We start from the raw sequence: 14,115 nt of genomic DNA, 5'->3' as shown, positions 1-14,115 counted from the left end.
GCATATTTTCTGTGCCACATCCGTTCCCTAGTACACAAGTGAGAGGTAATAAATGTTAGGTACTTACAGGAGTCCCAGGTTTTCCAGATGGCCCATTTGCTCCTTTCTTTCCTTTCATTCCCTGAAAAATCAAATACAGCAGTGAAGTAGACTATAACATTAAAGCAGCTCTGTTTTTTGTGTGGCTTACTTTTGCAACACAGTGTCCTGTTCATGCGTTCAGAGCACTGGGAAAAGGCCTACTTGACAAGCACTGACTCTAAAAAAATAAACTGCAACAAGTTCAGTCCCAGCCTGGTAAAAAGTGCTTTGCAGAAAGAATTCAGACCCAAGAGGAGAAGAATGGCCAACTACAAATACTGGTTTTGTTTGAAACTATTTATTGGTGTATCCATAAAAGAAATGTCAAAAGTTTCAATCTTGAAACAAGAGCCAGTATACTTTGGGTACCATGAGAGGAGCAACCTGACATTCAAACAGGTTCAATAGGAAGACACCGTATGGAAAAAGTATAATGGGGTGGGGGCTGTGCTTGACGGTGCAGTGGTCTGCATGACTTATTGTTATGAATTCTTTAAAATACACAGAATGGACTTCGGTTCTACCCAGTGGAGTATTGTTTTTCCACATTGTGCTACTGGTTGTTTGATGTATAATGCAGCCTCCACTGAGGAGCTTGCAATTTAGTACACAAATGGCTATTTTGCATTTCAAAAGTACACTGAATCATCACATACCACATTTTGTTTTATCTTGTGCAAGAATCGTATACATGACACAATCCTTTTTAGGTCTCGCCTGAGCCAGCACGCATGCGCTGCTCTGTGAGGCTTTTAGTAAGGGCTTTAACTCCAAACACGTGTGCTTTTTTTTAAAAATCTAACGCTATTGGCCTTTGCCTGCGTCTTTCTAAGAAAGACAGCACGCAATTGGTCCAAGGCGGGTGCATGTCCCGCCTTCTCTCTCCCCTGGCCTAGGGTGTTCGGGAGCGAGCATCAGCACCATCTGTTTCCAATTATCGCGCCCGCGTCTCGCTGCCGCGTTAATTAGAAACAGATGGTGGTCACTGGCTTCACACATGCTTTTCCGAGGTGATCTCTATTCCTAGCTGGTTTCATCTAGTACAGCTCCATATGATGTTATTGACGGTCAGTGACAGTGACCTCTGCAGTGACTCGTGAAATGCTCGTCACTGTATGCTGCCATTCGCATTCGTGTCTCTCTCCGGTAACTGCTGAATGTGTTTGTTTTTATTCCTACCAGCAAGTTTCAAAACTGTCAGGAGCTCTGCGGTAGGTGGTGTCGACACTTAGGCAGCGAGTACATACACAGCTGCAGTTAACGCAGCCGGGAAGCGATCCCTGAGCCCATTCCGTTGATTTAGCCAGTGCAGTGTGTTTTAGTTTCCCCTTATTTTAATTGACACTATGTATTCACTACCGAGTGCCTGGTATGTGGAAAAACCCTAGCCCGCAGACACACGTGTTTACACTCCCTTATTCCCATTTTTGGTGCAGGCAAACCTGCTGTGCAACAGCAAGAGTTTCGTTCCGCGTGATCTAATAGATAGGGACCAGTCACCGGACGCGTGTATCCTGAAAGTCCGTGCACCTGCACAGCGTCCACTCCTTGCTTAACCCGGTGGAAATCAGTATTTGCCCATAGAAGTGTTTTAACAAAATAATAGGTCTGTTTATTGAATATAGACATCCACAGGTCACTTACACTCCCTGACTCTGCCTTGTATTACAAGGCCATGACTTTTAGTAACCTTGGCCTAAAATGACTGCGCATCAAAACATGGACTGATTTGTGTCTGTGCGACTGTTCTGGTGCACGCTCTTTACCATCTACGTTTTTATGTGTTACGGCCACAGTCATTTTATTTTCTAGGGGTGGGGTAGACCAACAAATTAAGTGGGAGGGAAGAGCCATGGTTTCGCTTTGGCCCCAAGAACCCGTACACAAGCCGAGCTCTGAAAATAGTTGACATGGAAATCATGCAACACACATTTCTCTAACACACGGAAGAGTTTCACGTTAGTACATCGATTATTTGAAAAGTATTTATTAAAAGTGGGAGTTTTTAAACATAAACTGAGTAACATTCCTACCTCCGCCCTGATGACAATACTGTTAGTCAACTAAGAGGCAAGTCAGTTGTCAATTATGCAACATATGGGGGTCTAGATTATTTTTTATAGCTGGAGCAACTTTATAGGCGTTTCAATGTTTGCATTGTGTTAATGTATGTTATCTTCATGTCTTGTGTCAGATGTCTCGATTGACACTTTATTGCAATTTTTTTACCTCAAAGCAGAGAAACAGCCTCCAGGGTCCAACCGGCCCTTATCTTTCGGCGATTAGTGCTGTTTTACATGCCAGTAACCTGAGACTCCAATTTCTGTGGAAAGCTGCACAACATTTCCAGCACCATCACATTCCGATATAGTAATTAGCTAAAGAGCGTTGCATTTATTTTCAGTTGAGACCTGTTTTCTTTTCAGTCACCGTCTTCAGCCCCCTAAAACAGGACTCAGTGTATCGAATTGGGTGTAGGTTTATGAGCAAAAAGCATTTACTTTATTTTAATTGGTATAGATAGTGGACTAATTATGATAATTTCAATTTGTTAATGTGCTGCGCATATGTAAATATATATGTATACATATGTGGAAATGTAATAATAGTTCGCAATATGATTTCTTCTTTCTGTTTTCTGTGAAGCACTATCTTTTTACATTTAAATACAAAATTACTCAAATTGGGCAATGTTGTCAAAAGGGATGGCATGGTCGGAAGCCTGTTTCAGAACCTACATTACGGGTTGGTTATGAAACGCCAGCGCACACCCTTGTATTGGAGTTTAAAGGTCTTTGAGGAAATAACTGTGTGTTGTTTCTACTGTAGCATCAGCAACGTAGAGAATGACACTACCAGCTTAAAAGGGAGAGAGACACTTATTCTGCTATTACTTCTTCAAACTGATAATATCTATATTTTTCTCCCCGTTTTTGACGCACTTGTTCATATTTGCACAGATCGGTTTGCTCAAACACCTTCAGTGTCTGTCATAAATGTGTGCTTTATGGCACGAGAGCTGTTGCTCCAGGTTGATCATTCAAAATGTTTCAGTCATTTGTTATAACAAGCTGCATTTGCTGCTTGTTTGTTGATGGTTTCTCATCAACGCTTAGTGCTTAAACATTATTTTAATGGCAATGCTGTGATGTGTTTTCTTTGAATATTGTCAGAGCTGTAGTTGGTTATTAAGGGCTTCACAGTAGCGGAAATGAGTCTTTTCACCATTTTCATTTCACTTCAGGCATGTGACCTCTAATTTAAAATCACTGATGGCTTTGGGATTGTCGCACCTGCACTTTTAATGGCAGCACGTTTTCAAAGAAACGTTTTGATGGAATGGGTTTGAAGATCCGTTAGTGTGTGCTGCTACCTTTTGCAAGGTCGTGTGTCTGAAGCTGGTACCTACTGGTAACCTTAATAATGGAAGCAAGGGACTGATTAATAGGCACTGATGAAGCCAATAGGTCTGGGTTTAATATACACATGTACACATTTACACATGTAGCATAAACACAATGAAATCAGACAAGAATTAAAAAAAGCAGACGTTTTGGAGGTTTCCACAGTTGTAAAGTCGTATCTTATGCAGTTCAATGCAAGCACTAGAGAGGAGGTGGAAGGATACATACACCCCAACAGCCAGCGGCATTAGGTGAGTAATGATTTACTTCGGTGGGCTCAGCCATGAGGTAATTGCCAGAGTCTGAAGTCAATGACTGAACGAGGCTGCTTGAACAAAGCCAATGGTTGCAAAAGGTGGACCCAAAGCAGTATATTGTAAGCAGCAGGTCTGTTCGAAAGCTTTGCTGTTCAAACTCGAACAAGAAATCAGGTCTGAAACTTCACTTTATCCAGCTAGGCAGCCATACCTCAAGCTGGTCGCAGTGTGAAAAGTAATTAATTTTTTTCCCTGGTAGGCTGGTATGCTTTTATTAGAACTGCTAGAACACTATTTAACAAGGCTGCTATACTGTGAAGGTTGCAGGTCCCTCTAAAACCCAGAATTAACCCCTTCCCTGCTGGGCTAATTCCCCTCCTGTGCGGGGGAGGGAGGCCACGCGGGGTGCCGCGGTGCTCATGACGAGCTGAGCTCGTCACGCTGCACAGCAGAGCTGTGCATGAGCGTCCAACGGGTTAATACTGCACCTTGGAATGGACAGTCCCAACACTTCTTAGCAGCGATGATATCCTTGTACTAGAACAGTATGGGCATGTCCCAGCGGAGCTGGTAGAACTTTAATGGAAAGCAAGCTACACTTCTCACGAGGTCCCAAAGGAGATACCTATTGGCTATGCCAATGCTTGTTTCTTTTGTTTCCTTGCTGCAGCAGACAATTCAAGTACAGCAGATGTAGGGGCAATGCAAGCTTTCTTTAAAAAGACACCCTTACAGCACAAGTTTACCACAGGAAATAGCAGTTACACCTCTCTCAAACAGTCACAGCCGAAATCATTGTTGGAATCTTCTAACATATTGGTACAAAACTGTAAAGTTTAAGGGAACCAACGCAGTCAATAACCAGACATATGTTCCGCTGTTGGTGTTGGCAGGGATCCTATTTTTTTACCATACTAGGATGCTTATAGGGGACCTTAGAGTATATGAGGGTCTCTGATATGGACGAGTTCACACAAATCTGCCAATTCTGATGCATATGAAGTATTTCCATTAGGGAGTGCCGCTCCTGCATACTGCGTCATCCGCAGACAGCCACAGGTGGTGTTGTATTCAGGCCATTGTAGGCAACTTCCCACCAATGACACCTCAATTGGCGCAAGGCAGGGCCGAACTGGGAACCCAAACTAGCCCTGGCAATTTTCGTCAGACCACCCCCCACCCCCAAGGGTGGGGGGCCAAGCGTGAAGCACAGCTGCTTCACAAAACCGGCTCCCAGCACTGTTGCTTCTGTTACTGGGGGCTGATATTGAGCATCACTGCAAAACTGGTCCCCACCCCTCCAAAACCGTCCCCATCCTTCCAGCCTCCCGGTCAAAGGCCCGATGCCTGCTATGGTCAGTCCAGCCCTGGTGCAAGGATTTTACCAAATTGCAACAAATGAAGAACTTAAGGGCTCAAGACAGGAATACCACAGACAAAAGCGGAAATGGAGAGCTGACCCCAGCCCCACTGAAAAAGGGAAGCACATAGCTCTCCACCTTCGTTATAAACTAGCCAAAGCTGCTAAATACTCATTTTCACAGGACAAATCGGAGCAACTAGCAACTCTTCCAAACCACTTTTTAATGTAGTGACAGAGCTATCCACTCCACCTTGAGGGCTCCCTGAAGCCATTACAAGACTTTTGCAACAGAGTTGCACTCTATTTCCGGGACAAATTCCTGGATATCTTTAACTCGTCCGTTGAAAATGAGCCACTCTCTGAAACTGATACTCGTTGTTCTCAGCCTAATCAGCACATAGAATTCCAGTCTATTTCCTTGCAGCAAACCAAGGATCTGCTACTAAGCTTAAAATCTGGATCTCCAGTGGACCCCTGTCCTAAGACTCATCATTTTGTCCCTGACTTGATCGGCAACTATTTGCAGAACATGTACAATCTGAAGCTTCAATTGAGAATCTTCCACAGTTCTTGGAAAAAAGCAATTGTGACTCCTCTTCTTAAAAAAGCTAATGCATATCTCAACAATTTGAAAAACTTCTGCCCCATATCGCTGTTACCAGCTTCTGCTAAGATTTTTAAAAAATTCCTGAATCAGGAAATAGTCAAATTTATTGAGACTCATGCAGTCCTTTATCCCTCATAAAATGGGTTCAGGAGTAGCCACAGAACAGAATCAGCTTTTATTGTTGCCAATATCTGGCATCAGGTGGACCGCGGGGGGTTAGGGGGTGGCTGCCATTCTGGTGATGCTTGACCAATCTGCAGCATTTTACACCGTCTCACCGTTATGGATGGCCCTAAGTCTCCATCAAGTCAGTGTACATGGTACCACCCTGAATCTTCTTTGATCTTTCTTAACCAACAGAACACAAACTGTCAGTTGCAGGGGGCTTCAGGGCGGAAGCTTTTAACCTCCCCTCTGGAGTGCCCCAGGACTCATCCATTAGCCCGATCCTTTTTACTGTTTATCTGGCTTCCCTGGAAGAAGTACTCTCATACGCAGACAATACACAAATCATCATGTCCATTTCCAACGATCCTAGATCAGTGGCAGAAAAGTTCAGTCAATGTATGCCTAGTATCAGTAGGTGGATAAAGGACAACGCATCAAAAATTAGCGCAGATAAAACTGAGGTTCTAGTGTAGGAATCCATCCGACCCAATATTTGGTGGCCGAAGGACTGCGCACCCCTTCCCACTCTGGTCAAGTCAGCCAAAAATCTGGGCGTCATCTTTGAGAACGCCTTTGAGTTTTGACACTCACCTCAGCTGTACCACCAGTTTCTGCTTCCTCATTATTAGGATCGTGAGGAAGGTTTCTCCCCACATTCACATAGAACTTCACCAATTTGTTATCATCGCACTATCACCTCTCGCTTGGATTACTGCAGTTCTTTACATCTCAAAATGAAGAATTCTTGCCATCATTAGCTCCCAATCTCCCAGAACACGGCGGTCCATTTGGTCCTTTACACCCCCAGACACATGTCGGTCAGTCATGGGAATCGTTCCCTCCACTGGTTCACCATCAAAAAAAGGATTACTTTTAAAGCTCTCTGTATGAAGTTCTTAGCCCTGAATCAGAAAGGGCCCAATAAACACAACTCATTTTTTTGCTGGTACATTCCTAGAGTTGCAGCCGAAAGAGATTCAGGCTGGCGCGGCGTCCAAGCTAGAGAAACCGTTGGAGCCTGACAACCAAACCAGTAGAGAAAACGACAATTCTGAAAAGTTCTATGAAGTAAGATGCCTGGTTAAACGACTAACGGCGAATTTTGACGAATCCCTTGGGCAGTTTCGCGCACTGCTTTTAAGATCCCGCTTTGAAATAAAGCCTGATATAAGAGATACAGCTTGAGAAATAGCACAACCCGGGACAAAGATGGGATTGAAACCCTGCATTGCCACAATGTATCATCGTTTTTGAAATAACTAAAGCCTCTACCAAAGCCCAATCTTTATCAGTAATCTGAAAGGGTGTGTTCTACAGATTGATACACAAAAGTGACAAAGCCCTGATGAGATTCCGGGACTGGGTTCCTGGTTTCAAAACGCGTCGGCCAACTTAAAGGAGCAAATAATTGTATCCACAGTTTAAACTAACAACAGCTAGTGTATAAATAGTCTTGATTTAACAATTGTGCTCCTTCTTTTGACTTTTTCTTTCACTTTTGGAACAGAATATATATATAAATATATGATCTTTGTTTGCACCAAGTATTGTCTTTTAGGATGTATGATGTTATTTTGATTTAGAGAATATATGTATGTCAAATTCATGTTTGTAAATTGTATTGTATATTATTGTAAATAAGTGAATGTACAGATGTATCCTTTTTTCATGTTTAAATGAACTAAAAAGTTTTGCAAAAGAAAATATAAAGTATGATGGTAAAATAAAATTACCGGGTCTAACCAAAGAATCTCTTGTTTGACCTTTAGAATTAATTTTGTTCGAAAATAAGGGTGGTGTAGGCAATTTTTGTGTATTTTGGTACATTCCTAGAAGGCCTCTCAGATCCTGCTTCCACAAAAGGCAATGATTCCCAGATTTCGGGAGGCCAGGTGGGGGTGTTCACTCCATCTCAGTGGCCATTGGCAAACTTTGGAACATCCTTCCTGTCCAAATCATAGGTATAGACTCCATTTCTTTAATATTTAAAGGCAAGGATTTTTTCTGCTTAATCCCCTTAGTCATCCTTGTAACTGCTATAAACTGCTACACACAGCCTCCAAAAGCACTTTGACACCTTCGAGTTAAGTGTGCTCTACAAATTCGGTTAACAGTACTTAACATAACACAAACCTCTAACTATCAATGATGCAGCATCAGTGCAGTGGCACCGGGGCCTAGCCACCTTAGCAGCCCATTAAGCTACGATTAATTCTGGATGTTACCATCCAAACAGCAGCCAGAGGGCCATGTTATTGCTTACTCTAGGGCCCATTGTGCTTGTTCTAGGCTATTGCTGGTGCCCCCCGTAGCGTGGACTCCCAAATAGAAACCGAGGCCCTCTTTTAGCACTTGACTCTCAGATTACAGAGGCAAAGCCTTCCAAGTCTTACTAAGAGAGGTGTTGTGGGCGAGAGACTCAGACCTCTGTAATACAATAAATAAACTCAATAAATCAATGTCCAGTCTGTGCCTTTTCATTTAAAAAGGAACAGTGCTTCAACACACACACAACTAAATACTATGAACCAAATTACAAATATGTACAAGATGGCTGGTGGGCCTCTAAAAAGCCTCACAAAGGTAAAGGAGTGGACACTAAAGAAAGGTCACAGAGGACACATAACTCCATGAAGGTGGACTAAACCATGTAGATTTGAGACACCTAAAGTAGTTTGCGTACCACCACACTAACCCCGAAACCACCACACTTCGAAATCTGCCTATAACAAACTTGGTGTAGAATTATAAATGGTCAAGATAGCTGGCTTTATCACACAGTGTCACCATACGTTCAGCACCAGAACAAAAGTATTTCACAATTTTTAAAGATTTCAGTAAATTATCCCAAATATGTATGTATTTTTACTTCACCAGGCTTTGTCATATATTCAGTAGCATATTGTACAAAACCGTGAATATTTCAACTATTAAGCCAGGTTGTCTAGCACCACAAAGAACCTTGAAACTCAGCGGGTAGACTCGCTCCCAGACCACACCAGAGCACTAGCTTTTGTGAAAGTTACTGTGTGCCAGAATGTCTCCTGGAGGTCAGAAATGCAAACCTCCAGCAGAATTAGGGTGACACAATTGTATTTTCAGTGTGGGCCACTGGAGGAGGGCCTATGCTACTCCTAGCATCCCCCCGGAACCAGTAAAACACTTTGGGATACCCGTGCTCCTGGGGCTCGACAGAAAAATAAGCAAATATTTGCCCTAGTGCTCGACGGGTGCAATTTCCCCCTAAGGCCATTTTCCACTCCTCTTTTAGTTCTCTTTGATGCACCCATGCCTGAGGCTGGCAAGTACTCCCTTTTGGTTTTGGAATTTGTTGATGTGCCCACCTGGGCTTTGTGTTTCAGAAGCACTTTGATATTACAGAAGGGGCTGCAGAGGCTTGTGCGGCCCCTTCATAAATATATATAGCGTTAGTGCACATACAGCGCCAGCACTATCATTTGAGGGCTTTCCCCCATTTGCATGGGGGCATGGCCCAATGCAAATGAGGGAATCACTTTGCCTCTGTGCCACGTCATATTATCAACATGGGTGCAGAGGCAAAGATGGTTTTAGAAGGTGCACCAAAAGTGTGCCTTCTAACTGCTCTCCTGTAAAGGGATGAAATGGGGTCCCATGGACCCCTCATACATCCCCTTGCAGGCGGGTGCAGTCACTCACTGTGCCCACCTGCAAGGGGATCTCTAATCTTTTTTAAAAGTGGAGGTGGATTGTCGCCTGCACAGAGAAACACAGAACTACTTTTAAAGAGCTGCTCTGTATTTCTCTTGAGTGCACTGCCCTGCGGGCAGCACTAGTTCTCGGCTGCCTCAAGGGCAGTGCATTCTTCCTGATAGGGGGCACTTTCCATGTTTGCACACAGCACACTTGCTTTAAGGTGCACCGTGGTGAAAACATGGGAAGTGTGTCCTATCTATAATACGGGCCCCGGTTGTTGTTTTGCTCTTGGGGACGCAGTCCAGCCACCAGGAAAGTTCTTTTAGCCCATTCTGACCCACAAATCTTTGATGGGTCTTTCCTCCTCCAACCAGATTGCCATTGGTTCTGTGCAATGGGATTTCACTCTAGGATATAGTTTTCCTGGATGAAATAGAGTTGCCCATCTAATGGCGTGCTTTCCAGAACAAGTATCCTTTGTATACTCAAAAACAGCACTGCTTTGGTTATACTTTTCTAAAAAAAAAAATGTTAATTGAATATTTTCACAGTTTTAGCCATTGTGGATCACTGGAAGATTAATCTAGGATTAGTAAATGTCATGGGATTTCCGGATAACATCAGTAAGACTGGCTTTGAACTAGAGACATATTTTCCAAAACATAAAACAGAGACTTTCAAAGTGTTTCCACTATTACTTTAGCAAGTTCTTCTCACAGTGCTAAATAATTCATTGGCTGTTTAGGTACATTCATGTTAATATATTTGTGGTATACAGCTGGGAGTATTCCACATGACCATAGGTAACCATACACACTCTATTGTCCATCAATGAGCTGCTGCGAATAACCAGTGGTATTTACTCCTTGAGCACCGGCACTGGGTGGCTAGGTGTCCACATTTTGATCAATGAATACCCATATGTCTGCTTCTATTCCACCAAGAAGCAGCCTAGAAAAAAAGACACTTTCCAAAGCAGTGAAAGTAAATGTAACTGTTTCAATCAAATAAAGACACCTTACTAAACTATTTAACAACCAAAGACAACATCCGCCCTACTTGGAAGTGTTACATGAGATTACTCAGTACCTTCGAGTGGGGAAACAACCTTTACATTGCAGTCATTACATCGCACTACCTTTACATAGCAGTCATTACATCCCAACATCATTTACATCGCATGTCATTACAACGCAGCCATTACATTGCATTTCACTACAAAGCATGTCATTACAATGCATGTCACTACAAAGCCAGCATTACATCGCAAGTCATTACAACGCATACCACTCTTACACTATCCAACACTTACCCTACTGTTGCACTCACTAGAGTTAGAATAGTAATTATTACCCCTATACTATACAACACTTACCTTAAATGCAATGTAATGGTATGCATTGTAATGGTATGTGTTGTAAAGGTATAATGCCATGCAATGGAATGCGTTGTAAAGGTAGCTTCTGAAAATGTAATGTAATGGCATGCTATGTAAAAGAATGCATTGTAAAGGATGTTGCGATGTAAAAACTGTGTTGTAAAGGCATGCATTGTAAATGTATGCGTTGTAAGTCAGACATTCCTTCGAGTAGGGTGACCACCTCACTCCATGTCATTACGGACACTGTCTCTAGTCGTGAACTTTTCACCTACAAGTCATTGCTTTGTGGAGGAGTGTGGCTCACTGATTAGAGCGGCAGACCCTGATGCAGAGGTCTGGCCCGGGACCAGGGTTCAATTCCCGACGCGGCAGGGTCCTGAGCCCAAAATGTCCACGGACTCGATAATTCTCGCCTCGGTGCCTATTCTAATCATGGGGTCCCACGCTGCAACTCTGGGCAATAGTTGCTTAATCTCCACTACGGCGGCCCACCCGCTGCGGGATGCCTGGCTTTCACCCTGGGGATACCCAGTAGGGGTTATCTCACAGGGAAAAAGCCAGGACGGGTTCCCAAGGCAAGCGCCTTGATGCCTTCGGGTGATACGTGCGCTATATAAGTCGCAATACATTTACATTTACATTCATGATTGTTCTTCTAATTAGTAAAATGTAAGCCAAGCAACACTACATCACCCAAAATATATTAGGTGTTCACATGAAAGTTCAGGACTGGAAACAGTGTTGGTAATGACCTGGAAGGAGGTGGCTACCAGACATTTGAGAGATGGAATGCAGGTGATAATTTATTTATCTGTGGTACATTGCAGATTTGAACTATAGCAGCAATCTTACTCCCAACATCGGGAGTTTCATAAACAATCATGACTTTGCTTTGGGTGAAGGATACGGCCACACAGAAGCAGCCGAGCTCCTCTGAGAATGGTTAAAATAACTATGTGAAGGCTGATAAATAAAATATAAACCTATATTATTCAAATGAATATGATTATGGAGGATAACAGATAAGGGAAAGGGAAGAAGTAAGAGAGAAAGCCTGTACACCAAGAGTTTTCCTTTTTCCAGGCATAATAAGCCATCTAGACTATATGGTCTTGTAAGGAACAATTATTCTCTTCTCCCCTTGCATAATCATGTTTCATCTTTTTAAATGTTTCTATTGTCATGGTTTTAAGTAATCTACACAATAACCTTTGTATTGACTTGAAAAAAAATGATTTCATATTCTACAATCGTCTGCCTGCTTTTACGATGCAGTAACTAAGTTCTCTCACGTTTGTTTCTTAGGTCTTTAATGTATAGTTGGTGCATGTTTATCAATGTGTTACTTGAAATGTCTCAAAATCAGCTATGTATCACAAAATGATACCGCTTTTCAGCTATATCAGCAGTGAGAGTAACCCCTTGACAACATAGGCAATTACCACACTACCTATAGGCATCATCTAAGATATATATTTCTATTAACCTTTGACTTCAAATAGCCAAGATGAAAATACTATTTTGCCAAGAATTGCAATAACCATTGAACCAATATTCTGTATAAGATCTCTCTTTCTCTCTATCTATCTCTCTCTCTCTATATCTATATATATATATATATATACCCAGCAGCATGAGTTGCTTTTGTTTCTAGTCTACATTTTAGGCACATGATGCCAAAGACCCACAGTACCAGCAACCACCTAGCCAAATTGTGTCTGTGGCCACACAAGCAGAGGGACACAATACTTTCTTGATACTCCGAGTTGCTGGGTGGCTGGTTTTGTGTACCCAAGACGGCCCTAGCTGTTAAAATAAACCCAGTACTTTAGGAATGTCCCTTATTTTGCAGAAGATCAGGGAGCTGGAGGGGGCACTGGTATACAGAATAACACATCTGTTAGTCCAGAAATAAATAAGCCTTCCTTAAGGCCGTGGGCATGCTTGTACCCAATGACCCTTCCCTCAATACCGATTTACTTCATTGTGTTTCAAACACAACTGAACAAAGCACAGCAGCACACGCTTGTGTGCCCTGTTCTTTCTCTCCAGGAGCAGATCCTATGGCAGTCTCCTTTGTGAGGTGCTCTGTGAAGAAGGCTCCATCTTCTAACATAAATATTAGTTTAAAAGACGTGTGAAGAGAAGGAGAAGTTTTGCACAGGCTTTATTCCACTTTATGCCAACACATTCTTTTAACAAGTAATTGACAGCACACATGTGCTGTTTTAGATAATTGTGGCCAGCTAACAACGTTCCATTACATGTTATTATTCCTTCAGGGCCATTGGAGAATGAAAATAAAACAATACGACTTGAGTCTTGGCAAATGCAAAACTGCATAAACAAATGCTCAGTTGATGCTATACATCGCAGATATGGGAACGAGGTTCCCACATTTCAACGCATATGCAAATCATTTGGAGGCCTCCCTGCAGAAAGCAGAGTCTGTGCAAAAGAACATCTGTAAAGTTCACCAAAGAGATGGTTGTCATTGCTATGTGTGCATACGGCAGGGCTCACATTTTCCCAGAGAATAAAACCGCAGGCCACCACTGCTGCCTACCATCAAAAGAAAGTTTATAAAAATGGTATGTTTCTTATTATTAGTTCGTCTTCAGGAACTACAAGAACTTTTTACAAAAAGACCACTGGAACTAAAACTTTGTAACAGTTGACTGTATTGGTCATTGAGGTATCTTGAAAATATTTAAGTGACATTAAAGTTAGATTATGTGTTTATTATAAATCAGCATAACTAAATATTTAAACCACACACAGACGTTTTCACTTTACAGATGTAGAAGACAGAAGTATAATAAAAGCAATATGCAAAATAAGCTATAATATTTGTCTCATATTACCGCATTCGGAATCCAGTTGGTCACCTCAATGACGTTGCACCATTAAAAAGCAAAACTTGTTTCCCACTGTTGCTATGTAATTAGGGGAAGCACTCGGCTCCTGTGTTCCTCTGCTTTGCCTTTGTCTGCAGAGACCCGAGTGAAGTGGTGGACTGACGGTCCCTGGTCTCCTTTTGTCTGCGGGAGACCGGGTTGTAACTGGGCACTAAAAGGTGGCATGGCATCCTTGATGACTTTGTGACTACGTTCAAACACATCATCAGAATGTACCCAGGGTAGGGAACTAGAGGGTATGGTACCTCAAGGGTGAGCTGG

General features: G+C 42.5%; 1 protein-coding gene across 1 annotated transcript in view; it reads right to left on the bottom strand.

The window, feature by feature from the left end:
• COL24A1 (collagen type XXIV alpha 1 chain) overlaps positions 1-14,115 on the bottom strand; it is a 979,161-nt gene that overhangs the window by 96,474 nt on the left and 868,572 nt on the right. Inside the window, exon 46 of the mRNA XM_078645481.1 lies at positions 68-121. Coding sequence (XP_078501607.1) covers positions 68-121 — 54 coding nt within the window. The remainder of the gene's footprint in view (positions 1-67; positions 122-14,115) is intronic.

Source organism: Lissotriton helveticus, chromosome 1_1 (assembly GCF_964261635.1).
Source record: "Lissotriton helveticus chromosome 1_1, aLisHel1.1, whole genome shotgun sequence".
NCBI lineage: Eukaryota > Metazoa > Chordata > Amphibia > Caudata > Salamandridae > Lissotriton > Lissotriton helveticus.
Note: the sequence above shows the minus strand (reverse complement) of the source record. Positions and strands in the feature narration are given on the sequence as shown.